At 45.4% G+C, this 27434-nt stretch overlaps 2 protein-coding genes across 6 annotated transcripts; both read left to right on the forward strand.

Annotated features, from left to right (window-relative positions):
- Positions 1-966: 966 nt before the first annotated feature.
- Positions 967-13035, forward strand: LOC122219401 (zinc finger and SCAN domain-containing protein 23-like). 3 transcript variants are annotated; one of them, XM_042937645.1, is made up of 3 exons: positions 967-1041; positions 1556-2010; positions 3803-4741. In XM_042937645.1, the coding sequence occupies exons 2-3, from the start codon at positions 1621-1623 to the stop codon at positions 3866-3868; spliced, it is 456 nt and encodes a 151-aa protein (XP_042793579.1). In that variant the 5' UTR covers positions 967-1041; positions 1556-1620; the 3' UTR covers positions 3869-4741. The 3 variants fall into 3 exon arrangements, with proteins under 3 accessions (XP_042793579.1, XP_042793580.1, XP_042793578.1); XM_042937646.1 differs by lacking the exon at positions 3803-4741 and adding an exon at positions 12946-13035 and having other exon boundaries at positions 980-1041; positions 1534-2010; XM_042937644.1 differs by having other exon boundaries at positions 980-1041; positions 1534-2010.
- ZSCAN23 (zinc finger and SCAN domain containing 23) lies at positions 13022-27224 on the forward strand. Of its 3 annotated transcripts, XM_042937564.1 has the most exons (6): positions 13022-13429; positions 13669-13819; positions 14136-14761; positions 19468-19675; positions 23309-23830; positions 26462-27224. In XM_042937564.1, the coding sequence occupies exons 1-4, from the start codon at positions 13022-13024 to the stop codon at positions 19516-19518; spliced, it is 1236 nt and encodes a 411-aa protein (XP_042793498.1). In that variant the 3' UTR covers positions 19519-19675; positions 23309-23830; positions 26462-27224. The 3 variants fall into 3 exon arrangements, with proteins under 3 accessions (XP_042793498.1, XP_042793496.1, XP_042793497.1); XM_042937562.1 differs by lacking the exons at positions 19468-19675; positions 23309-23830; positions 26462-27224 and having other exon boundaries at positions 14136-15192; XM_042937563.1 differs by lacking the exons at positions 19468-19675; positions 23309-23830; positions 26462-27224 and having other exon boundaries at positions 13672-13819; positions 14136-15192.
- Positions 27225-27434: the final 210 nt, after the last annotated feature.

The raw sequence follows: 27434 nt of genomic DNA on the forward strand, positions 1-27434 counted from the left end.
AATGAGGTACACAGAGATTTAGTAACTGGGTCCTGTAGGGACCAAGGGCAGGCTGTCCCAAGATGGGCCTCCTAGGTGTGAAGGCTATTTTGAGTTAAAAAGCAATAGAAACCCAGCAGATTCTGGAAAAGCTCTTTACCGCCCCCACAATTACCTAAAAAGAATTTAGGTAGAAGAGCTGCTCCAGGAAGAGCGGTAACCATGGACAACCACACTATGGTATGAAGTAGGCATGGTGGACAGAGAGGAACCTGGCAAGGCTTCTTTGATCAGGGTCCTCCTCTATTTCCCATTGTTTCTGAGCGGTCGTGAAAACGTTTGTTTACCACTTAACTCTTTTTCATCTGGTGAACTGCATTCCTTCCCTTGGAGTCTCAGACTCCGATCCCTTCTCTTTAGTTGAGAATGACATATGTGCCTCATTTTGCCAGTCTTGGCAATTTCATGTCTGTGTGGCTTCCCCTCACGTATACTATTAAATTTGATGTTCTCCCTTCAATCCGTCAATTTGATTCTTTTTGGGCTAGAAGGATCTTTAGGGCAACAGGTATTCTTGCTCCCCCACAATCCATAGCACAAAACTAACCGACCGGTTAAACCCCACAGTGCCCGTCTGTAATTGCACATGAACATGTGTCTGCATATATGATCACACGAGCCGGGAGGAAAATGCGGAAAGGGACAAGGGGAAGTGTAGACTTCGGGATGGCAGAGGTGGAGAGAGGAAGAGGAAAACCGTGGGGGGGGCGGGGGGGGGAGTGGAAGAAGAACAAAATCAGTATCTCCAGACTGACGGTCATTTCTGGACCAGCCAGCCAGGTGTTGACCCGGCAGAGCCCTGGTTCTGCCAATTCCCAGGCCACGCGAGACCACCTGGGACAAAACGCAGCGGTTTCCGGCCGGCGGGAGCCACAGAGACGAGAACTCCTAGAGCGGCACGGCGCACTTCCGGGTTATAGGCCGGCCGGAAGTGGGGTTTCTGGGCTTCCGGGTGAGTGAGCCCAAGCTCACCGACTTAGCTCCGGACCCGCCGCGCCGAGGGTAAGACCCCGCATGCAGGAGACGGGTCTCCTGGTGACCCACGAGGGCCCGCCCCGGCGGCTCCCGTCCCCAGGGCTGTCCGGAGTGTCAGAGGGGAGCCCCGCATCCGGCTCTGTGCTGTTTGCAAAGCAGGCCGAGCCTGCTTGGGATTCCCTCTCCCCTTTCCCTCCCCAACTTGTGTGTGCTCTCCCTCTTTCTCAAGAAAAATAAATAAACTTGAAAAAAAATTAATAAAATTGAAAAGGGTTTAATTGGAGTAGAGTGAGCACAGGAAAGACTGGTAGGAAAAGGATTATTCCCTTAATTTCGAAAATAGTCAGAAATTTCCATTAGAAAAAAAAAATTCCATTACCAAGAATGTCAACTCCTCAAATCATCTACATCAATCATTGTTAGCCAAACTTCAAAAATCTTTTCTGTCCTCTGGGCAGCCTTTAACGTAGATTAAATTGTAGATTTTCCTTTTTAACTGGTGGTAATTTTTCATCTTAGCACTTTCCTACATTTTGTGAAGGGGAATCTCCTTGCAGCAGAGAGCCGTCTTCGCGGACCCCTCCCCTCGCCCCCAGCTGAGAGAAAATGGCTACAGATCTTATCCAAGAAGGACAACAGGAAGGACCTGCGATGGTAAAGGTGGAGGAAGATCACTTTTACGTACAAGAAACTGACTTGCAGCTGAACAGCCAGTCCAATCAGATCTTCCACCAGCGCTTCAGGCTCTTCCGTTACCAGGAGACGCCTGGACCCCGCGAGGCGCTGCGCCGGCTCCGCGAGCTGGGCCGCCAGTGGCTGAGCCCAGAAACGCACACCAAGGAGCAGATCCTGGGGCTGCTGGTGCTGGAGCAGTTCCTGACCATCCTGCCCGCCGAGCTCCAGGCCTGGGTGCGGGGACAGCACCCGGAGAGCCGGGAGCAGGCGGTGACCGTGTTGGAGGATCTGGAGCGGTTGCTGGACGAGCCCGGAGAGCAGGTGGGAAGAGAGGCATGTTCTGTGGTGACAAAGGGCAGCATTTACCGGTTAGGTCAGTAGGAGAGCTGTGAGGGCAGCCATGAGCTTCCGTCCCTGTCCTGCATCATTGTTTCTGTCTGTTCCTTTTCCTGCCTCATCTCTCCTTCTAAGCCTGTTGAGTCCTTTCTCCCTGTCCTGGCTCCATGGGAAGTACTTCCCAAGGTTTTACATCTAGTTCTCAGGGCACTTTCTTCCCAAGCCCCGTGGTCCCTAATTGTCCCCAGGGCACATTCCAAGCAGATGGACAGGAAGTGCTCTGGGAGGAAGTGACATCCCTGGGAGCCGGCTGCCAGTCACCATGTGATCAGCTCCAGCACGTGGAGACCCCGTCCAGCATGACCTTGGAGCCCCATTCCCTAGAGAGAGGTGAGGAGAAAGAGGAGGATCTGTCTGGAAAGGTGGATCAGGGTAGCTGGGCTCCCGCTTGGCCAATCACAGCCATTCTTTACAGTTTAATCAGGAGTAGTATCCAAGAAGACTGATGGCCGTGCATGATTTCGCCCAAAATCCTCCCTGGCTCATCTGCCTCTCTGTTTGCAAAGTATAACCGGTATTCTTGACCTTTTAAGCAAAAGATCTTTATTTACTTATTTACTTACTTACTTTAACATACCCATCTTTGCTTTTCATTGAAACATGGAATTATCACCTCATTCAGTGGCTTCTTATATTATCTCTCCATTATGATCTTTACAGAGGCCTCCTCAGTGTCTTGCCCTATCCTGTCTTTCTAAGTTTTCTCTACCCGTTAGGATAGAGCCACCTTTTAAACCTTTCACTTTGACTGCACTGCTCCTATCTTCTTCCACATTAAATTCCCTCCTGTTTTCATGCCCATACCTTCCCCTGCATCTCCAGTCTACTTTCAACCCTTTTTCCCTCCCACATTCTCTCCATGTCAGGAAGAACTTCATACACAGCATGTCAGATGTGCTTCCCACTAACAAAGTTTCCTGATCCCCTTTTTACGTCCTGATCCCCTTCACAATCTCCAGAAAATAGGGATAAAGTGACCAGAACAGCCAAGAAATCAGACCTTTTCCGGTATTTCCTTTGAGTTGAGGTAGAATCTTCATCTTAATGAGTTTGGTGGGACATTTATCTCCCTCGGGCCAAATTTCAGTAAAACTGTTTTTCCATATCTTAGTTAATATAAGGGAATTGTCAGTTTACACTGAATCTTCAAGAAGTGCCCTATTTGGGGGAAGATTAAGAGGAAGTTTTCTTTCCAAGCAATAGAATGAATACACGTTTGCCTTTCTGCTATAATTGAATTTGATTGCAGTTTAAAGTGCTCTTTATACACTTAGACTTTTTTCTTAAGTTTATTTATGTATTTTGAGAGAGAGAGAGCAAGCACAAGCTGGGGAGGAACAGACAGAAAATCCCAAGCAGTCTCTGTGCTGTTAGTGCAGAGCCTGACTCGGGGCTTGATCCCACAAACCACGAGATCATGAGTTGAAGTGAAGAGTCTGATGCTTAACCAACAGAGCCACCCAGGCACCTCCTATAAACTTAGACTTTTAACAAACATTTTAATAATCTGTGCCCTTTGGTAAATTCTGTTCTCTGTCCTACCTTGGTAAGTATCACTTTCACCTTTCCTCTCTAGTACTTGCCTTCCTTAACTGAGCTGAGGACATATTTATTGATTGTTGGGGGAACATGACCACAAAAGAGAAAAATGGTCTCTTGGGGTGTAATAGACCATCAGCTCAAACAGGTGACATTTCCATTTTGTTTACTTTTATAGATGTTTAAAATTTTCCATAACAAAAAGTTTGGAAAGAAAGTGACATTGGAACGATCCATGCCCTAGTTTAGATAGTGAGACCAAGCCCAAGGCTGGGACATTGGCTGGGAGGCAGGAAGTGTCCAAAGGAATGGAATCAACAGAAGATGATACTCTGTGGAATCTGCAGAGGCAGGACCAGTTTCCAGGGGACCCATCTTGGAGACCTTCATGAATGCAAGGACAGGTCTGGCAGGCATCAAGGAAATTCAGAGGAAGGAGAGCCACACAGATGTGATCAGTGTGGGAAAAGCTTCATGCGCAGCATCAGTCTTCTTGGATGTCAGAGAATCCACACGGGGGAAAAGCCCTTTCAATGTGAAGAGTGTGGGAGAGCCTTCAGTCAAAACAAAGCTTTATTTTAAGTGCCCCCTGATTCACATGGGTGAAAAACGATATTAGTGTGATCAGTGTGGGAAAAGTTTCAGTCAAGACTCAGTCCTTCTTAGATGTCAGAGAAATCACACTGGGGAGGAAGCTTATGAGGAGCGAACGTGGTAAAACCTTCAGTAACAGCACAGGACTCGCTCATTGGAGATGCCGTTCCTTAAACCAGCACACTGACTGTGGGAGGGTTTTCAGTGAGTTCAAACCTCACCAAACATGAGCGAGTTCATATAGGAGAAAAACCCTAGGAATGTGATGAATGTGGGAAAGTCTTTAGTGGAAGTTCTGACCTGAACAGACATCACAGAATCCACACTGGAAAGAAACCCGATGAACGTGGGAAGGCCTTCTGTTTGATCATGTGGCAATTCTATTAATTTTTTTTTTGAGGAACCTCCATACTGTTTTCCATAGTGGTGGTACCAATTTACATGCCCACCGGTAGCGTACAGGATTCCTCTTTCTCCACATCCTCATCAACACTTGTTATTTCTTGATTTCTTGTCTTTTTTATTTTAGCCATTCTGACAGGTGTGAAGTGATACTGTGGTTTTGATTCGCATTTTCCTGATGATTTGTGATGTTGAGCATCTTTTCACGTGTCTGTTAGCCATCTGAATGTCTTCCATGGAAAAGTGTCTATTCAGGTCCTGTGCCCATTTTTTAATCGGATTATTTGGGCCTTTTTGGTGCTGAGTTATAGAAATTCCTTATATATTTTGTATGTTAACCCTTTATTGGATATATCATTTGCAAATATCTTCTCCCATTCGGTAGATTGCCTTGTTATTTTGTTGATGCTTTCCTTTGCTGTGCAAAAGCTGTTTATTTTGGTGTAGTCTAAATAGTTTAATTTTGCTTTTGTTTCCCTTGCCAGAGGAGACATATCCAGAAAAATGATTCTCCGGTCAATGTCAAAGAAATTACTGCCTATGTTTTCTCCTAGGAGTTTTATGGTTTTAGGTCTCACATTTAGGTCTTTAATCTGTTAGTTTATTTTTGTGTATGGTGTAAGAAAGTGGTCCAGTTCCATTCTTTTGCATGTAGCTATTCAGTTTTCCAAGCACCATTCATTGAAGAGACTGTCTTTTACCCCATTGGATATTCTTAACTCCTTTGTTGAAGATTATTTGACCACATACGTGTGGGTTTATATGTGGGTTTTCCATTCTGTTCCATTGATCAGTGTGTCTGTTTTTGTGCCAGTACCACACTGTTCTGATTATGACAGCTTTATAGTATATCTTGAAATCTGGATTGTAATACCTCCAGCTTTGTTCTTTTTCAAGATTGCTTTGATTATTCAAGGTCTTGTGGTTCCATACAAATTTTAGTATTATTTGTTCTAGTTCTGTGAAAAATGTTTTTAGTATTTTGTTAGAGATTGCATTTAATCAGTAGATTGCATTGGGTAGTGTGCATGTTTTAACAATATTGGTTCTTGCAGTTAATGAGCATGGAATATCTTTGTTTCTGTTATCTTTAACTTTTTCTATTATTCATAATATACTATGGATCCATTTTTAACAAGGATTTAATCATTGGGGTTATGATTGCATAAGAAATACCTAATGACCTGTCATATTAACAAAATTTGAATGTTTAAGAACATACAGTCTGGGAGGCTATGTGAAAAGAGGCACTCTCAGAGTGCAAAGTAATACAGCCCTTACAAAGACACCTCCCTTTCTCTCTCCTCACTTCTCTTTTCTGTTTCTTCATTGATCATTGATCATTGCAGCATTGTTTGTTAAAATATTGGAAACAATCCAAATACCCATCCCTCAAAGACTAGTTGAAAAAGCCACACGATGGAGTACTATGCCACTGTAAAAAAAGAAAAAAAAAAAAAAAGAATATTTGAATGAACAAATTTAGAATAATTTCCAGGTTTTTTAATAAGTGATAAAGCAAGGTATAAAAGAGTGTATATAATATAATTTATGGAGGTAAAGAAGGCAGGTGGTTATTTTTGCAAGAGAAAGGAGAGAAGGAAGGAAAGAGGAAGGAAGGACAGGATAAATTAAAACTAATGAAAATGGGGCATGAGTATATAGCTGACCCTTGAACAAGGCAGGGATTGGCGTTCTGACCCCTGTGCAGTCAAAAATCATGTGTAACTTTCCGGGCATCTGGGTGGCTCAGTCGCTTAAGCAGCCAGCTCTTGATTTCAGCTCACCGTTTGTGAGATGGAGCCCCACATTGAATTCCGTGCCTGCTTGGGACTCTCTCTCTGCCCCTCCCCTGCTCCCTCTCTCTCTCAAAATAAATAAACTTTAAAAATTGTATTAAAAAATGAGATAAAATCCTGAATAAAAAAAAATTATATATACACTCAATGATATGGCCTAGAAGCAATGATATATCCTACTACCCATGGCTTATCCGCTGGTTTCTGTATACCATTCTCCACTGAAAGGAACCAGAGCTTCATGCCTTATGGAACAATGGTGGATTCTAGGTCCAGGGCAGGTAATATATAAAGTGAACCTGAAATATCTCGTGCAATTAAGTAAAGTGCACAAAAATGATTTCTTTGCAGGAATGGCAATAAATGCAGAGGGAACGTGCGTCAGTTTCCTCATCTGTTAAATGGGGATAACTATCTAACTTACAGGGTTGCAATGCAGAATGAATAAGTTAATATGGGCTAAACACTATGTTGGCTGTTGTCCCATTGCCCCCGCGGGGCAGAATACACCTCCCAGCGCCTCGCTCCACCTGTGGAGCCGATTCGGCGGGGCGACCATAGAGGCGTGAGACCTCCGGGCTTGCTAGAAGGAAAGCGGCCGGAACGCCGTCCCGGAGGTGGCACGCGTGACGCACTTCCGGCCTTTGTAGCCGGTCACTGTGCGGGCTGTGGTTGTCAAGGACGGGGAGGCGGTGGGGCCTGGCGGGGTGGCCTCTCCTCCCGCGGATGCTCGGTGAGCTTCGGAGTCGGGCCGCGCCGGTGTGTGAGCTCTGTCACCGGGCCGGGTGCGGGAGGCGGGGGCGTCCTGGCCGGACCCGAGCTCGGGCGCCTCGGGCCGTCTCCGTCCCCATAGTAGGATGAGGGGACAGGCGCCGACGGACGAGCGTTCCTCTCGGCCTCTCGGGGTCTGGTTCACCACCCACGGGGGCGCTCGCGATTTGCTTATGTTTGTTAAGCGAATATTTCAGCAGCAGGTAGTACGTTCTGGGCAGGCGTTGTTCAAAGCACTTCCCAGGTAGTAACGTATGTAGGTAGGCTCCGAGTACGGACCAGCCCTCTCCTGCCCCCTTTTCTAACATCGAGAAGGAAAGTGAGGCCCACTCACTCGACCGAACTCATACCAGCTGGTAAGGGGTGTAGTCAGGGTTCAGATCCAGGCCGTTTTCTTAAACCTGCTGTGCTGACTCTGTTCTCTTCTCTATATTAGCTTCACGGCCACAGCCCAGGGGTTACTTATCTCGTTTGAATCTGGTCCTCCTCACTTTCAGGCCTCAGGAGTCCTGGGCTTCCGGTTAGGATTTAAAAGTAGAGAAAAGTGTTATCTGAACACATGGATGTCTTCCAGAGTATGTTTGCAAGGTTGGTGAAACAGCTACTTTAGTGGTGTGTTAACACGTGCTTCCCCGCCCACTTACCCTTGCTGTGCTTTGGGCAATAGGAAGGAAACCTTACAGTCTTGGCCCCAAGGGTAGGTAGCAGGTATTGATTAAGCCACCTGAAGCCAAAAATTGTACAGTATTTCTTTAAAAGGTGGAAGTTTATTGTGTGCCAGGCTTTGTGCCGAACCATTTTGTATGCATTGTCTCCTGTAATACTCTTGACAACTTTGCAAAGGAACTGTCCTCATTTTGTACACGAGATTGAGGATCAGAAAAACCAGTCAAGTAACTTGCTCAAGATCACATTGTTAGTCAGAATTCATAACTAAATCTGCTACCTTATACCACTTTCTACTTATTGCAGATGAATAGGAAAGGGTGTGTGTGTGTGTGTGTGTGTGTGTGTGTGTGTCTGTGTGCGTGCACACATTAAAGATGCACAGACGACGAAAAGATACATTCTAATCTTTTTAAATTTTTTTTTAATGTTTCTATTTATTTTTGAGACAGAGACAGAGCATGAGCAGGGGAGGGGCAGAGAGAGAGGGAGACACAGAATCCGAAGCGGGCTCCAGGCTCTGAGCTGTCAGCACAGAGCCCGACGCGGGGCCTGAACCCACAAACCGCAAGATCGTGACTTGAGCCAAAGTCGGACGCTCAACCGACTGAGCCCCCCAGGCACCCCTGATACAGTCTAATCTTTAACGGTGTCTACTTCTGGGGAGTAGAGCTTGATGAAGGAATTGGCTATTCTGTACTTCTGGGATTTTGGTTTAATGTGAGAGCTAACTGCAAGATAGAGACTGGGGGCAAAATGATAGAAGAGCTGGAAGGAGGAAGAGGGTGGGCTGGAATGCATGAGGAAGACCTCAAAGGATGTGAGATTCAAATCAAGGTGCAGAGGTTGGGTAGGGTTGGAACAAGTGCAGCTGGCAAGACCACGGATATGGAGCAGGGATGAGGAAAGCCTGACTAAAGAACAGTGAGAAGAGAAGCCGGAGTGGAGCGGTTTTGCATGTGGAATGTGGGAAAACAAGAGGGGCCCAACAGTTGAAGCTAGAGACCTGACTGGTCTTGAGCCGAGCTTGAGTGTTTCGGGGGCCTTAGATGGTGATATCAGGGGGCAGAGTTTGGGAGTGCGTACAGTAAGTAGTCGGGGGCCTTAGATGGTGACCTCAGCGGGGAGAGTCTGTGGCTGCATCCAGTAAGTAGTGGGGGGCCTTAGATGGTGATGTCAGGGGGTGCGTTATGATAAAAACATACTTGGTTGCATGCTGCTTGATCTTCAGCAGCATGTATTTCTTTGGTAAAGAGCATTCCTCCCTGAGGGCAGTGGTAGATTTGGGAGTATCAAGCTTGCTGAGACTCTAGGAGAAACCGGCTTTAAAATGCAGATGTGGTTCTTTTAAGTGTGAGAGATTATTATGCTAACTCTCTACCTGGCATGTACCACCCCATGGGTGGTACACGTTCATACTACTTCGAATTATGAGTTTGATCTTTCTCGAGTTGCTCGTGAGAAATAACGGATACATTTATAACCATTCTGTTTTTCACTGTCAGGACAATATTCCCTAAGGTACATGAGATTTTCAGCACTTAACAACAAAACAGGATTTGTGTTAGGTGATTTTGCCCCGCTGTAGGCTCATTTTTACGGTAAGTGAGGCTAAGCTGTGATGTGTGGTCGGTTAGGTGGACTCTGCATTTTCAGCCTATGATATTTTCAATTCATGGTGGGTTCATCAGGACGTAGCCCCACGGTAAGTCAAGGAAGGTGTGTACAATGGGGTGGTGAACCTAAGTGAGATTAATAGCTGTATGTTTGTGAGCAGGAGGGCAGCACTGGGTTCAAAAAGCAGCAAAGATGTGCCGGTGTGAGGCCACCAGACAGAAGTGAAATCGGGAGGAAAGCGAAAGGGAGCCTATCCAGAGAAGAGAGGGAAATCGATCTTCGTGAAACTGAGTAAAAATGTGAAACACCACAGAGCGGAGATGACGTTCTATGAGCAGAGCTCAAAGCTGCAGCTGCATTTTCTGTGAATAGAAAATCTTTGACTTAAAGCCAAAGCAGACAGGCAGCAAATAGGAAAGAGACCTTTTTCAGGGCCTAGAAGATTGACAAAACAAGAGGGCATGAGTAGCCGTTTAATCCTTTGAACCTGTGTTCGGTTAACTGAGTGACATCAGAGCGCATGTCCTTCACTTACCTGTTTGATACTTGCACCCCAAACTTCCACACCCTAGAATAGACCCTGCAGACCACGCTTGCAGCCACAATCATCGCTCCCTCAAAGACTAGATAGCTTCTGTCTCTGCTTCCACTTTTCCCATAGTCTGTTATCACGGCAGCTGGTTATACTTTCATATCAAGTGTAAGTAACATCTCATCGCCACCCCCCACCCCACTGTAAACCTCAATGGCTTTCCACATGTCTTAGACTAGAAGGCAGAGCCCTCCCGTGGCGTTTCATAATCTCCCGACCTGACTCTGTCACTGTACCCTTTGCTCTCTCTGCTGTCACCACATTGTTCAACTGGTTGTTGCTTGAAGAACGCAGCCGTGCTCCGGCCTCCAAGGACTCGGTTCCCTTTGCGTGGAACCATCCTTCTCCAGGGAGTCCTGTGACCGCCACTCACTTCTCGAGTCTCTGCTCAGACGTTACCTTATCCGCAAGGCCTTCCCTGATGCCCCACATGAAATGGAGACCTTTCTCCCCATCTCCTTTACCTTGAATTTTCTCTGTAGCGTTTGCTGCTGTTTGGCATATTACCGTCTGTCCCTGTTGGCCCCTTCCATCTTCCTTCCCACGTAGAGGAGAACGAGTGGTGTAGTGCTCAAGACTGAATTCTGAAGTTAGATTTGTGGGGTTTAAAAGGCGGCTTCCCCACCTAGGCCTGTGAAACCTGTTTCACGAAGATTTAAAGTCTTTGTGCCTCCATAATAACAAAAGCTTACTTGAGGTTGTTTGAGGATGAAATGAGGTAATATATGTAAAGCGTCTAGTACAATGCTCGGTACCTCAAAAACAATATACGTCAGCTGTTACTGATATTGTTATTAGAATGTAAATCCCATGGAAGTAGGAACTTTGTTTTTTTTGCAGCTTATCTCTAGTGCATAGAACGGAACCTGGAATATGGCAGGCTCTAAGTAAATGTTGGCTAGATGCATGGGTGGTGTGTGAGAGGTTTGGACAAAAAAGATAACGTGGTACTCAAAGTGATGGTGAGTCAGTGCCAGGCAAAGCTGGGGAGGGAATATGAGCTCAGGGATCCTGCCTTTGGAGGAAAAAACTCTCTCCACTTCTCCTGGAGTGGTGACTATAAAAGTTAGTGAAGCCAGAAATGTTAGGAATTTGTGGAAAGGATAATATTTGCAGGTTACCCAGAACGATGCTTCCCTGCCCTGGTAGTCTTTCTCTTCCTGATAAGTATGCCTAATACTGGCGATGCAGATTTAACTTCTCTTGTACTCGTAAGTGATCCATGTTCGGTTGTAATTAAATACCCTCTCCTTAGTTTTTCTTTTTATTTTGTGATGGATCCCAATACCTAAGAACAGTGTTGGGTTATATTTACAATGAATTATAAAAATTTTACTTAAATTTGGCAACTTTTTAAAGCTATAGGTCATGACTCGTGTGGATCATGAAGTCCATGTGGGCTGTGACCAGGGTTTTTTGTTTTGGGGTTTAAAAACAACAACCAGGATTTAGAAAAAGAATAATACGTATCACATAAATAAGGGTGCTTAGTTTTTGTGAAGTTATTATTTCAGTTATGTGTGTGCATGTCTCATATACATTCATGTACACACACATGCATATATGTGTTCTGGGTCTCAGTATAAAATACCTCTTACTGCGGGTCCTGGTCAAAAAAGTTTGAAAGCCTCTGCCCAAAAATGATCCTTTGAAATCACTAGGCTACATAATATTCTTTCAGAAAATTGCTTTCCTTAATTACTATTCTGGTTTAGATTCTTTCATAAGCTTTATGTGGTCATAGACATTTGTGTCTTTATGAGCACTGATTTTATTTTACGCATTGCTGTCCACTGTCCATCCTCAAAGTCTCAAAGATAAACAATTTCCAGGAAATTAAAGGACGAGAAACAGCTCAGACCTTACCCCTGTTTTAAAATATCAGAACCAGAGGCTTGGATCAGTCGATTGAATGTCCAACTCCGTAGGCTCAGGTCACGATCCCAGGGCTGTGGGATCGAGCCCTGCATTGGGCTGCGTACTGAGTGTGGAGTCTGCTTAAGATTCTCCCTGGTCCTCTGCCCCTCCACCGTGTGCACACGTGCGCTCTCTCTTTCTCTCTCTCAAATTAAAAAAAAAAAAATTCTAAAATATCAGAACCGATATTTCTTTCATTTTAATATCTCTTGACTACTTTCTGATTCTTTTGCCGTGGTGTTTTGATTGCTAGGATTCATTTATTCCTTCAATAAGATTTATAAGAAAAATGACAATAGTAGTAATGTATCATACTTTAGGATTTACCGAGCTGCCAGCTTCCTGTGCTCTTTATCCATGATCTTATTTTATCTTCATATCCCCTAGAAAGATGGGCCCGCACAGATTGTACCTGGAAGATCGGGTCTCAGCCCAAGTACAGAACTCTTTCCTGCACACCTCACCCGACTGGACAGACTTGGCCTCTCCTCCCCAGTACATTTCTTTGGCTCCTCATTCTGTCCTTTTATCTTTACTTCTCCCTTCTCCATTTTGTTTCCCTTTTCTCCTTGACTCTTAGTGTCCTCTGTGACCACTTGGCACCATGATGCTCGTTTACCTCCATTCAGCATGACACGCCACGTCCAGGATCTTGCCATTCAAATGGAAACTCAGTTTATTCTAACTGAGTTACTTGAGCTGATTCATTGAGGATGATCAAAATGGTCCCTTCTTCAATAAAACCGTGGTTGGCGGGGGGCCGGTTCTGGGGAACGTGTTCTGTTTCTGTTTTCCTTCCCCTGTATCACCTGCCTCAGGATTTGCAAAGTCCTTACTGTTAGTCATGCATTCTCTGCTCTTCACTAGACAGTGACTGCTTTTGCTATAAATACCCCAGTGCCCGCGAGCAGAAAAGATTTTCTGCATTTTAATGTTTTTTTTTCTCTGCAAAATATGTTTTAGATTTTAGGATTTTCAGAAGAAAAGATCAAAGGGAGTCATCAAGGATAGATTCTTTTTCTGAATAGTGAAGCCTAAAATGGCCACAGCCTCCGTCCTTCAGACTCCAGAGATGCAGGAAGGACGTCTGGCAGTAAAGGTAGAAGAGGAAGAGGGGGATTGTGCCTCTGGGCAGGAATCTGGCCCGTGGAGAGATCACCCGCATAGCAGAGAGATCTTCCGTAGACGCTTCAGGCAGTTCTGCTACCAGGAGACCCCTGGACCCCGCGAGGCTCTTCGAAGGCTCCGCGAGCTGTGCCGCCAGTGGCTGCGGCCCGAGACGCACACCAAGGAGCAGATCCTGGAGCTGCTGGTGCTGGAGCAGTTCCTGACCATCCTGCCCGAGGAGCTCCAGGCCTGGGTGCGGGGACAGCACCCGGAGAGCGGGGAGCAGGCCGTGGCCGTGCTGGAGGATCTGGAGCGGGAGCTGGACGAGCCGGGAGAGCAGGTGGGAGAGGGCAGGACAGAGGTCGGTAGCTGTAAGAACGAGTGTGGGGTTTCTGCGCAGCAAGAGGAAGAGGACGAGGATTTCTTTGTGCCTGATGTGGTCTATTGTGGGTGCCCCATCCTTCTGCCTGTTTCTTCCTGCCAGTTTCTTGGTCCTTCTTTTCCCGTGCAGTGGGCCTGAGGAGGCCTCCTTACGATGTCTTCTCTGACAGTTGATTTCTAACCGTCCTTAATTTCCAGCAGGTTCCAGCCTGTGCCCGTGAGCAGGAAGAGTTGGTGAAGGAGGAGGCAGGTCGGGGAGCAGCCCAGGACTCCTCAAGCGGCCAGCCCCCAACCTTGGAAGGGCCGCATCAGTGCAGGTCGCGGGAGGTGTGCCTGCTTCGGGAGATCGGTGAGGACTGGAACTTCCTCAGAGGCCTCCCTCACTCCCTCACCGTCCATCTGCTCAGCGTCTGCTGTGTGCCAGGCGTTGTGCTTGGTCCTGGGGACACGGTGACCAGCAAGGAGGTTTGCGGCCTGGTTGGGGGAAGACAGTCCCCTGACAGTTACAGTTCAGTGTGTCTTCTCCCTGAGGTCCGGGCATCCTTGTCTAGGTGGGGGAAGTACACAGAACCGTGCTTATGCGTCCCCTGCCACCCACCCTCCTGGTTGCTTTTTTCTTTTCCATTTGGAAACATGACGTTCATGTGATCCATTTCTCGTTTCAGGGGATGAGGCTGGGGCTTGGAGTGTGCAGTCAGCCCCGAAGAGGGAGCTCTGTAAAGAAAAGAAACGTCTTGTGGAAGTTCCTGAGAAACTGAACCGTGACACTCTTCTGGGGCCTGAGTGTGCAGACACATGTGACCAGGAGGGCAGGTGGGAGAGGCAGCGGGCCAGCTCCTCGGCGGAGAGACCCTACGTCTGTGGTGAGTGTGGGAAGAGCTTCACCCAGAACTCCATCCTGATCGAGCACCAGAGGACACACACCGGGGAGAAGCCCTACGGGTGTGATGAGTGCGGACGGGCCTTCAGCCAGCGCTCGGGTCTGTTCCAGCACCAGAGACTCCACACCGGGGAGAAGCGCTACCAGTGTGGCATCTGTGGCAAAGCGTTCAGCCAGAACGCGGGGCTCTTCCATCACCTCCGGATCCACACGGGGGAGAAGCCCTTCCAGTGCAGCCAGTGCAGGAAGAGCTTCAGCCGACGTTCTGTCCTCATTAAGCATCAGCGAATTCACACTGGAGAAAGGCCTTACGAATGTGAAGACTGTGGCAAGAACTTTATTTATCACTGCAACCTCGTCCAGCATCGGAAGGTCCACCCTGGGGTGGGTGCCGCTAGCCCCCTGGAGCAGGTAGGGCAGAGGCTCCCGGTGTCGGACCCTAGTGGAGGTGGTGGGGCAGGCTCTCACTTTGTCCCTGAAGCAGAGTCCTAGGAAAAGAATCGTTCGGTCCTCTGGAGTGCAGACTGTGGAAGGTGTCCGTGTTTTTATGCTGAGAGAAGCATAATATGTTAAGTCCATCTGTCAGCTTCTCTGGGGTCTGTGACATCCGTGTTTGCAGTAGTGAACACTGTTGTGGTGACTTCATCAACTGGTCCCACACCTGTCTGTGCAGAAAGTTCTCCAGGTGTGCTCTAGGAAAACTCCTTCGTCCGAGTTCTAAGAAACTTTTTTTAAAAAGTTTTAAAAAATTACATGCTACCTGAATACACAATTATGTTAAAAGTAGTTTGAGTATTTAAAAATTAATTTAAAAACAATGGCAGTAAAACTTGCAACTTAAACGATTTGATTGTTTTCTCATAAGATATGATAATTTGCTTTTTAACCTACAAAAGGGGACAGATAAATCCTCCCATAGATACACAGAAGGCTTCTCCCTGTTAAGAACTCTGTCGAGTTCCACTGACTCCGCCTTCAGTGAGGAGCCAAGGACCCAAGTGAGGACACATCGATGTGTTACTGTTGCTCGAGATTTCAGATTTGTGTAGACCAAGAAACTTATCTAAAAATCTGGTATCTCACTTCTGATCTTCATTACGAAAATATAGGCCTCTTTGCATTTTTCCTGTGATTTATAAGCATTTTTGGATTTTGCTTTCTTTATTTAACCCTTAGTTATACAAAATTTCAAACATATACAGAAGTTGAAAAGTATGATCAGTCTTCCACATTGATTGTTTTTCATAAGCTCCATGCTTCTCAGCATTACCTATTAATTACCACCAAGGTCATGCTTTAAAAAACTTCTTTCCCTTAACACTGATTGAACGTTTACCAAGCTTTATACTAAGCCTAGGACACAAAGAAATGGGAATCTATGGTGATGACAATCCAGATTGGAGTACCAAATACACTGCAGGTCACTTAACCATGATAGAAACATCATAAGGGACCCTACAGATCACTTCTGTGCCCCTTATATGATACAGAAACGGAGGCTGGAAGTGACTGCGGACCTTTCAGCTGGTTCACCGAGCTGGAGCCGAAACCCTGTCTCCTGATTCCTAGTGTTCTTTCTAAGCATCTGGAAGCATTTTATCACCATGTAGAAATGACTAGTATAAGGAACTTCCAGGATTTAGAAGGCACTGAGGCACAGCTCAATAAAGCCTCCCGTCTGTGCATGTTGCTCTGTTCGGTTTACAGCCGAGTTCCAGGAAGGACTCCTTCCACTGATCCCTCATTTGGGGCATTTTATTTATTTATTTTTAATGTTTATTTATTTTTGAGACCGACACAAAACACAAGCAGGGGAGGGGCAGAGAGAGAGGGAGACACAGAATCCAAAGCAGGCTCCAGGCTCTGAGCTGTCAGCACAGAGCCCAACATGGGGCATGAACCCACAAACCACGAGATCATGACCTGAGCCGAAGTCAGACGCTTACCAACTGAGCCACTCATGTGCCCCTTATTTATTTTTGTAGTGAATGATTTTTTTTTAACTTTTAATTTACTTAGAGGGACTTTTCAAGAAGATAGTTCATTCTTCGTCTGATTCAAGTATGAAAGCAACATTAAAAAGGGAGCCTATCTTTTCCCTCATAGGTAGCCATTTTTCTAGTATCTTACATATCTTCAGTGTTTCTTCATGGAAATACAAGAAAACGTGAACATATATAACCTTATTTCCTTTGTTCCACGGAAAGATGGTGTATATTTACACTCTTCAACCCCTTGCTGTGTTCATGAAACAATACAATCTTTAGAGAAACAGCCAGCCTCCTCTCTGTTTACAAGTGGACAGTATCTCATTTGCTGATGCTCCATACTTTAACACACTGGTGTAAATGCACAACCACTACTTTGAAATGTTACAGATTATTTCATTCTCCTCCCAAATGTACTTCAAGTCAAACTTTAAAAGCTAACAACTTCCACGTGAGCTGGCAAACAGGGTTTCGGCAACTAGAGGTGGACATAATTCTTCTACAGAGAAATGCAGAGTGATGGGGATGGTTTCAGTCTCGTGTATTTGGCTCTGTTAGGTATTCTCAGCATTTCAAACCATTAGTGTCGCTGCTTATGGGTAATTGTAGGTCTTCTCAAAAATCTTAAATTTTCTCAAGATTGTATTTTACTGTATCTTGAGGTTTAACCATTTCCAAAGGAAATACATATAGATTTTAAAGTGAAGAAAGATATAGTAGACTTAAGTTTGAAATAAAATCAACTTCTCAAGTAAACATATATTCCATTCAGTGATATGAGACATACACTCTAATAATCTGAGTTTGTAAGCATCACAGATACCTCTGCATATGCCAAAACAGCATGTTTGGATAATTCCATTATATCAGCTCTTAAAAGATTTAAAATATGAACAGATCAGGATTTTAAAGGATATAGTTCTAATGGATTGTTTTTACAGCTGCAATTGAAGATTGAATGTTTGGTTTGTTTTGTGCTTGTTTTTGTTTTTTTGTTTTCACAGCTTTTCAAAAATTCTAAATTTTCTCAATAACTGATAAAAATGCCAAGAAAGAAAAGATGTTATCTGTGCTGTAGAGGCATATACCACTCGAGTGCAGTGATGGTTAACATGATTAAAACTACTGACAGTTCACCAAACTAACTTGCCTTGTTTTCTGATACGAATACTTCTAATTCTTTTATCTGGGATGCACATTTGTCATTAGTTGACTTAACCGCTAGACAGGGGCATGTAGGCCCTGGCCTTTCCTGTGATTACTCCAGCCTTCCTGGTAGGGTGCTCTTAGGTGTTGTCTCCCTTTACATTTCTGAATTACCCTCACTTCTCTTTTCTTTTTCTACCCTGGCTCTTTTCACTCAACCCATCGAGTCTCTGGCATTGATCTCCTTTCAGCTGCTCTGTAAACCAGTAACCATCTCTCCTTATGCCTTTGAAAAGCCCCAGTCTGAAAGACTAGTCAGTTTTATGGCTGAGCAAGGTGTAAGAAGTATTGATTCAAATCCAATTAAAAAGACTTATTGGTTCGAGGGATGCCTGGCTATCTCACTCAGAAGAGTGTGTGACTCTTGATCACAGGGTCATGATTTTGAGCCCCACGTTGGGTGTAGAGATTACTAAAAATATAAAGAAGCCTTACTGGTTCTTGAGGAATAATACAGCACCCCTCTGAGCATTGTTAGGACAGTGAACACTGTATGTCAAGAAATGACTGAGAATTTTGCAACTGAAAGCTATCTAGAGCTGTAGGTAAGAGCCCTGAAGACTCTCCTTCACTATAATTTTTATTTGAGGAACCAAATCTTCAAGGAGAACCAAGTCTCTGTCCAGATTTTGTATTTGAAAATGACTTCTATTTTCTCTATCTGACAATATTTTTCCTTTAAAAAACAATTTATAGTGGAAGATTGTTTTACATTTTTCCAATAAGACAAAAAATACCTCTGAGAAAATTTTAAAACAATGGCATATCTAAAGTCAAAATTATAAAATATGAAGTATCTTCTCAGGAGCAGTTTTGAAATCTATGTACCAGTATACATGTGTGTCACTGGTTAAATGTTGAGTTAGAAGTTGAGAGAGAACGTAAAAGTTGAGAGGAAAGTAGATTATTTGTAGAAGGAGCTGGAAGATAGCGGAAAGTATCTGCGATAGAGGAAACAGGGTGAAGAAGGCCCAGCTAAGACAGGCTCAAGAGCCGTGAGTGTGCAGGGGTGGGGGCCAGATGCAGAGGTCACGGAACACTTTGTTAAAGCATAATGGAATCATTGAAAGTATTTTGTTGTGCTATAGGAGTTTCTTAACAAAAAATGAGAAAATATTAGCTTTAAGAAGAAATTTTGAGTTGACCAATTTCATACCTGCATGAGAAAAGTGAAGTCCAAAGTGGTTAAACACTCGTAGTGATCTATTTTTTAATCACATTAAAAATTTTAAAGTTAGGGGCGCCTGGGTGGCTCAGTCGGTTAAGCGTCCGACTTCAGCTCAGGTCACGATCTCGCGGTCCGGGAGTTCGAGCCCCGCGTCGGGCTCTGTGCTGACTGCTCAGAGCCTGGAGCCTGTTTCAGATTCTGTGTCTCCCTCTCTCTCTGACCCTCCCCCGTTCATGCTCTGTCTCTCTCTGTCTCAAAAATAAATAAACGTTAAAAAAAAAAAAAATAAAAAAAATAAAAAAATTTTTAAGTTAAAAATCTTAAAAATGTTTAAAACAAAACTGCAAACAAAGATCATTGTGAATTATATAAGGTTTCACAGGCACTTGGACTTGGAGGCTCAGAACCTTTTAGGCCTCTGCAAACAGCAACAGCAGCAACAAAACAGGATGGAAAAAGGAAAGGGAAGAATGAAATGTGAGAACATAAAAAGGAACCAGGCAAACTTACACGCTAAAACTGGATTAGGCCAACAAGTGGTGACCAAAGAGAAGGAAAAAATAAAAAGAGACGTTGTTACCAAGAAACGTGCTTTGTCCGTAAATAATACCTATTAGCCCTCCGGCTCTCAATTGGTCCGTGTGTCTTAGCAGTGGAAAGAGTCCCACTGCTCTTCACTCCTCACTCTTCTCGGTGCTCTACGTAACAAAGAGGACGCAAGCACAGTGTGTAAATCACTGATTTCTTTTTTTTAGGTCTCTCTGGACTCACACCCAGTTTTCCATGCCAACGTCTCAGCTCTATGATGAAGCCACTGCTTCTGAATATATACCTGTGTTAGAATCACCTGGGTTGTTTGAACTGCAGTTTCCTGGGCACTACCACAGACCGGCTGAATGTTTGTGAGGGCAGGACCTGGGAATCTGCATTTCAGCTAGCGTATCGGTGGTTGTCAGACTTGAGGTAACTATATATAATGTATTGCCCAACCTAGGACACTTCTGAGAATGAAAGGGATTGCTGTTAATAATTACAGCCAGCCAAGAGGCATAAATCAGGATGTATGGTCTTCCTACTTAAGACTTTTCCTGCTGAGGAGATAGAAGAGACAGGAAGAATACAATGTTCTCATGAAAGCTAAGGTAGAGCATCTATGAAGGAGGCTGTGGGATGTTTAGGTGTAGCCACCTAGAGCAAAGTAGCCACATCTGCCTGGTTTGAAATAATCCCCATTAACACATTTATTGGATTAGGTAAGAAGGGGTGGGTATGCCTATAAAAACAACACCCACCCAGAAAAGCCCTCCTTCCCCCCCCCCAAAAAAAACCCACAAACAACAACAAAACGCTTAAAATAGCTAGTTACCTAAGATGAGCCTGTTGAGACTATGGCTTACCAGACAAGAGAGATGACGTTCCAGAAGCATAGGAGCATTTCAGTGGTAGAGGATCGATGGACTAGTGAGGGCTGTTCACCTCTAACACACAGAGGAAGCGTGGGAATATAGCGCGCCAGATCCCAACCTCGCAGGAATAAGGCAGAGGGCAAGCCGTTTGAAGCAAGTAGCTAGGATGAATGAGGTCCAGATACTGTGCCAAGTTTCCTAAGTTATCATAATTGATGCACATTCTTCACGGACTGTGCAACCAGAGCGCTCTTAACACCGCAGGGTACCAAACACAGGCTGACCAGGCCCCACATTCCGCAGTTGCCCCGGGGCCATTCACAGCGGGGACCGGGCATGTGGCTTCCCCTCACTTTCTGCTAATTCTGCAGAGTCAGGGATCTGTAAGTGGTTAGGTTACTCAAAAGGACCGGAGTCACATGCACAAAGATTGAGACGGTGGCCAGCAAACCAGCACCCGCGCCTCTTAAGGCCGCTTTGCTCAGGTGGGTGTCGATTATTGCTTCAGACCCTGGGGGCCGAGTGGACCAGGGTCCTAGGGAACGGAGGGCTGCGTCGCATTCCCTCAGTGTAACAGAGAGACGGGCCCAGGCTGAGTGGCTGCTGGACACCCGGTGGACCCGCCTGCGCTGTGCAGAGGCCACCGAGGGCCCCTGCGGTGGGAGCCGGCCAACCAGTGAGATGCAGGACCTCTGTGCTTCCTAGAGGGGCGGTGTGGAGCGGGTGGAGGCGTGCCCGGGCGCCGTGACGTACTTCCGGTCTCGTGTGAGCCACGGCTAGCGCGAGCCTTTTCCGGCGGGAGGCGCCCGCGAGGCTTGGTGGCCGCTCCCCGAGACGCAGGCTCGTCTGTGTCGCCGCCCGCGGACGTGGACGCGAGCGCTGCGCGGACCACCCGCTTCGGGGCTCCGGGCGCTGGTGCGTCTTTACGGCCGGCGGTGGTTTTCTGTCCCCCTCCGGAGTCCTGTTTTCATCGAGGCCTTCGTGGCGGTGGTCATAACCTTGCACGCCCGTGCCGGGAGGGTTCGTCCCGGAGGACGTACGGTGACGGGATCTCAGGACTCAGAAAACGGAGGAAAGTGTGATTTCCTCGGCTCAGAGAACGTTGAGAAGTGGGCGCGTCCTTCGAGCGGACATGGGCTGCCGGTCGCGTAGTGCGGGTCTCCAGGTGCTTTTAAGACCCCTCCAGCTCACAGTGCCGTGGGGACGGGGGGAACACCCCTGCGATACCGCGCGGATGCCCGGAGCCGGGGGCGGGGGCACCTCCCGGAGAGGCGGAGAGCTGAGCGGAAACGGGCGACCGGAGGCAGCCGAGGGAAGGTGGGTGTGCTGGGGCCGGGGCGGAGAGGATGAGCAGGTGACAGCTGCGATACCCCAGGGAACTTGGACTTGAAAAGGCAGTGTGCCTCTCCGTCCTTTCCGTGTGACGGCTCCCGCACAGAATGCACGCGATGTGTGTGCGCACACTGCCTCGCAGAAGGGAGCAGGCCCCGGCTACGCTGCCCCGGGTCCGCGCGCGTAGCCCAGGTGCTCAATGTGCTGGCGCTGCTCCGGGAGGCGGACTCCGCAGAGACGGGAGTCCCTGTCTTCACGCACGGGAGCAGCGTCATCTTACTAGGCTTCTAGAAATTCCAGGAGCGGGGTGGCAGATGGATTGGAAGGGGGTAGGACTGGAAGCAAGAGAGGGGAGAGGTGCGCAGGCGTCACGGAGAGAGCCGGTACCGTGAGTTGGTGAAAGCCAGGTGCTGGGCGTGGAAGTGACGCGGGTGGAGTGGGTTGTGTGGAAGACGCGGATTTAACTCCACTTGATGTCTGAGGGAGAACGATTGTTGAAAAGGTGCTGAGGACAATGCCCGGCACGTAGTACGTATTACAAGCTTTATTTTTAACATAGTTAGGGATGATTAGGTTTTTGGATTAGTAGATGGTAAGGGGAATGAATGTGTCATTTTTCAACGTTTTTTATTTATTTTTGGGACAGAGAGAGACAGAGCATGAACGGGGGAGGGGCAGAGAGAGAGGGAGACACAGAATCGGAAACAGGCTCCAGGCTCCGAGCCATCAGCCCAGAGCCTGACGCGGGGCTCGAACTCACGGACCGCGAGATCGTGACCTGAGCCGAAGTCGGACGCTTAACCGACTGTGCCACCCAGGCGCCCCTGAATGTGTCATTTTTAAAGAAATGGGTAGGGCCGCCTGAATGGCTCAGTCGTTAAGTGTCCGGCTCTTGGTTTCGGCTCAAGATCTTGTGGTTTCTGGGAGCCCCAGTTGGGCTCTGTGCTGACAGTGCGAGAGCAAAGTAAAGTTAAAAAAAAATAAAAAGAAATGAGTAATTTTGGAAGAGCCATTGATTATGAGGGGAAAACGATGAGTTAATTTTTGGTGGTGTTGAGGTGCTTTTAAGACCTAGGACTGGAAGAGTCTTATACCATTGGACTACAATGGTCTTGATCTCCAAAGTAAGACTGGGAAAAGAGAATAGATTTAGGAGTTGTTAGGTGAAAGCGTCTCAGTTCTCAGATGCTACTGAATGGACGAGATTGCCCAGAATGAATGTGGAATGAGAAGGCCGGATCCCAGCTTGGGGTGACCGGACATTTCTTGGCAAGCTGAAGAAAAGCCATAAAGTGGACTTAAGAATGAGCTTTTGACAAGTCCTTATATAAGCTTGAGCACCAAGTGTTGGTCTAAGCACTTTACCAAAGCCAGCTCATGGGAAAACGGCCAGAAGATTGCAGTTCCTTAGGAGATTGGGAGTGGTTGGAGTGTTAGGGACTGCGGGGGCATCTGGTAAGTAAAGCACTGAAAAATACTCACTGGGTTTGTATACAAGGGGGGCTTTGGTTAATTGACTTGGGCCCCCTAACTCAAATGTGGGACACCCCAACTGACATGCACACTGGTCTTTTCTAAAACTAAAAATGCCTTTGAAAGAATCTAGCATAATTCTTGGCACAGAGAGGTTGATTTATTAATATGATTGACTAAATCTGTGACACGCAATTCAAGTAAGCAAAGCTGTTTGCGTTGTTTTTGTTATCGGGATATTTCACATTATCTGAATATTTCACTCCAGTTTCTAGATCTAAAAGCTACTAGTACTGTTCTTTAGTCCTAAAGTAACCGAATTGTCTATAAGTCAATTTTAGGACATTTTTCTAATTGCATTTTGTGCTTGTCTTATCTTTTACAGGGCCTCTTTACCTTCAAATCATTGACTTGACCACAGCGATTCACTCTGAGTAAATATGTTCTTAGTTTGGAGTTGATCTCTGTTAACAGTGATGTGTTATGCCTTATCACCAGCCTTATTAAGCCCCTGCTACTGTTGTGGTGAACTGCTTTGCCCAGGAATGATTCAGTCCAACCCTTTTGGGCTGCAGAAGAACAGAAGGGATGTCAAATAGTTAAAGCATCTAGCCTGCACAGAAGTGGTGCTTCTGACAGTTCTTCGGACAAAACTCATGGCAGTTCTGTTAGGAGGATTCCCTCGGGCCTCAGGAGTCCGGCTCCAGGCAGGCTCTCCGCCGCCAGTGGCTGCGGCCCGAGACGCACAGCAAGGAGCAGATCCTGGAGCTGCTGGTGCTGGAGCAGCTCATGACCATCCTGCCCGAGGAGCTCCAGGCCTGGGTGCGGGGGCAGCATCCAGTGTATAGGGAGGAGGCTGTTACTGGACTGGGGGCTTGTTGAGGAAGCTGGACCATCCAGGAGGAAGGTGAGATAAGGAAGAAACAATCTATTACCAGAGGCAGGTATTCTCTCCAGAGAGAGAGCAGAGACTTGAAGTTTCCTCTCAAGTGTAGTGAGAGGAAATGGCTAAGATGCATTGGCCAGAGTTGTGTTCCCCTCCCTGTCCATTTATTCCCTGTCCTTGTAGGTCAAAGGAAACTCTGCTTTCTGTCGTCCTCTTCTGTTCCCCGATTAATACTGGGATCTAAGCTCTAGAACCCTAGCAGATACCACCCTGGTCAAATTTCTCTAATTGTCCCTGGGTCCTTTGTCCTCCTGTGGGGACAGGAAGGGCAAACAAGGGCCCTAAGGGCAAATGGCTTGCCTGGCAGCAGCATTAAGACTCACGGGGTGGGGAGGGCAGGGCAGCTCCAGCCAGAAACAGGGCAGCTCAGATCTGAATCTACTGAGGAGAAAGAGGAGATCCTATCGGGGAAAAGATCAGAAATGTCTTTTGCGTTTTTCCAAATGAACCTCATCACTAAACCTTTTGCCTACCTTTCACTTGATGTCTTCTTTCATTTTTTACCTTGTCCCTCTAAGCACATTGTTTTAACCTTGATTGTCATTCTCCCTTCACTACTTTGCACTAACATTGTTGAAAATCCTGATTCTATTGAAGGGTTGTTTCTCCATTCTAACTGAATACTGCCAGCTTCCCTGGGCCTGACCTTTTATGCCAAAGGCAGGACAACATTTTTCTACATTGAAGCCAATAGAAAATGACTCAAAGGCTACATACAATAGAAAAGTTATTAAATGTGCATTATCAAAGACTTCGTGTAGAAAACAAAACTTATTTAGTATTTTTATGTGCTCATTGGACAAGCACACATATATGCCCAAATTGTAATCATACTGAACATACCAACTGACAGTACTTTTTTTTTTTTTTTTTTTTTAATTTTTTTTTTTAACGTTTATTTATTTTTGAGACAGGGAGAGACAGAGCATGAACGGGGGAGGGTCAGAGAGAGAGGGAAACACAGAATCTGAAACAGGCTCCAGGCTCTGAGCTGTCAGCACAGAGCCTGACGCGGGGCTCGAACTCACAGAGTGCGAGATCGTGACCTGAGCCGAAGTCGGCCGCTTAACCGACTGAGCCACCCAGGTGCCCCCTGACAGTACTTTTAAATTTAGTATTACATTATGGACATATTTCCCAAGAGTTACATGTAATGTATACATATGGCTGACATAAGTTCCATTGTACAGATATCAAATTATTTTTCATTTTTACTTTAATCATGTCTTTATTAAAAATTAGCTGTCCAGAATGATTTGACATTTATGGAACAAATAAACTGAAGCTTATGCAGCAGGCTTCTTGTCTTACATGGTGGGTTTCTCTTCTGCACACTTCTCAGCTGCTGGTCTCCTATATTTATGACATGAGTCTAGGCATTTGACAGCTTTCTTGTTTCTGGTATAAAAAGAAGTATAAACTCATCTAATTCCTTTCCTCCTCCTGAAATCAATCATTTTCCCAAGAACCCCAGATTCTGTTTAGTGAGAAATGGTATTTTAAAACCAAAAATAAGGTGCTAGGAATGCTCATATTGTTATTGGACATTGTTCCTAGGCCTTTCAGTGCTCAGAGCTAGGAAGAATTTAAGATAAAGTATGTATTGTGAATTCATACTGACAGTTCGAGTTCAAATTCAGGGCCTTAATCTTTCATCTGCATCTCCTTTTAGAGACTTTCAAAGATACCGGGAATGATAGAGTATGAAATACTCATCTGTTTTATCCCACAGTATCTCAGTGGCCTCAAAAAAAATGTTAACATTACCATCAAATATGGTTTTTATAAACAGCTTAATGGTGGTGCCTGATTTTTCCATTCTTTTGTCCTTAAGTTCTATATCATTGGGTATATACAAAAAAATTACTCTTCGAAGGACATTGGAAATAATTTCTCTTTTGTGTGGTTATGTCACCAGCAGGTACACATTTAAATTCAGTTTGTTTCATTTCTGTTTCAATGTTTAGGGATTGCTTTTTTTATTTTATTTTTTATTTAAAAATTTTTTTTCATTTTTTAAATTATGTGAAATACAAAATTTTATACATGAAATCTATAAAATGTTTTCAAGGAAATTCTCCTTTTCCTCCTCCTGTTCCCTCTCTCATATAGGTAATCTTTTTTGCTCTTTAATGGTTTATCCTTTTATTATTTATTTATTATAGGCACATGTGTACATGCACACCCTTCCCTTTTAAAAATAACACACTATAGGGGTGCCTAGTGGCTCAGTCAGTTAAGCATCTGACTTTGGCTCAGGTCATGATCTCACAGTTGGTGAGTTCAAACCCTGCATCTGGCTCTGTGCTGACAGCTCAGCCTGGAGCCTACTTCGGATTCTGTGTCTCCCTCTCTCTCTCTCCCTCTCTCTCAAAAATAAATAAACATTAAAAATTTTTTTTAAATAATAAAAAAATTAAAGTAACACACTATAGTTTAAGTCATAAACTCAATACACATCTGTCTTACATGAAACATTTTTTTCTTCCCTCTAGCATGTAGTTTGAATGAGACTTGTTCAGTGAGCAAGTAACTGAGTAAGGTATGTGTGAATGAGGGAATTAGGCTGAAATTTTCAATCTCTTCTTTCAGGTGATTTGGTCAAACTGGAAAATGAGAAGGTGTTTCCAAAGTAGAAGAAATCTGAAGAAATAACATGCCAACAGGGACACACTGTTAGATTTGATGGCAATATTCTTAAGTGCCTGAATTATGTAGAAGTCCCAAAATACCAGAGAACCCTAGAAATAGATCTATGATTGCATAAGTGATGAATGTGGAATGAGTTTCAGAGCTCCATCCTTATCCAGCATCCGAGATACACAGGAGAAATGCCATGAAAATGAGAAGTGTGGAAAAGCTTTTAGTCCAAGAGTGCTGGCTTCATTGAAGATAAGAGAATTCCCACTGAATTAGACCCACAAATATGGAGAATATGGAAAAGCTCTCAGTGTAGACACTGGACTAGTTCATCATAGAGAACCCATGCTGGAGAGGGACCCTATAATAAAAGTGACAAGTATGGTAAAGCCTTGGACGGTCAGCCCTTAGCCAGGACCAGAGACTTCACACCAAGGAGAGGTGTTACCATCTTAAGTGTGGGAAAGGTTACAGTCAGAACACAGAGATTTTTCACTGTATCAGAGTCTGTGTTGGAGAGAAACTCTTCGTTTAATCAATGTAGTAAGAATTTTCCTGGATATTTCATTCCTTATTAAATACCAGAAAACTCGAGTGTGAGAAGTTGGTAAATGTGAATGGAAAAGCCTGTGAACAGTAGCATCTCATCCAACATTAAAAATTTTAGGGGAGCCTGGGTGGCTCAGTTAAGTGTCTGTATTTCAGCTCAGGTCATGATCTTGGGGTTGTGATATCGAGGCCGATGTCAGGCTCTACACTCGGCATGGAGCCTGCTCAAGATTCTCTTGCCCATCTGCCTTGCTTGGCGCTTGCTCACTCTCTGTAAAGAAAACAAAACAAAACAAACTCTTAAAGTGTCCAGCATCTGAAATCAGCAAGGCAGAATTTCTCCATACCAGACCTCTGGGTGGTCTTTGATGGGAAC

This window comes from Panthera leo, chromosome B2 (genome assembly GCF_018350215.1).
Source record: "Panthera leo isolate Ple1 chromosome B2, P.leo_Ple1_pat1.1, whole genome shotgun sequence".
Taxonomy (NCBI): domain Eukaryota; kingdom Metazoa; phylum Chordata; class Mammalia; order Carnivora; family Felidae; genus Panthera; species Panthera leo.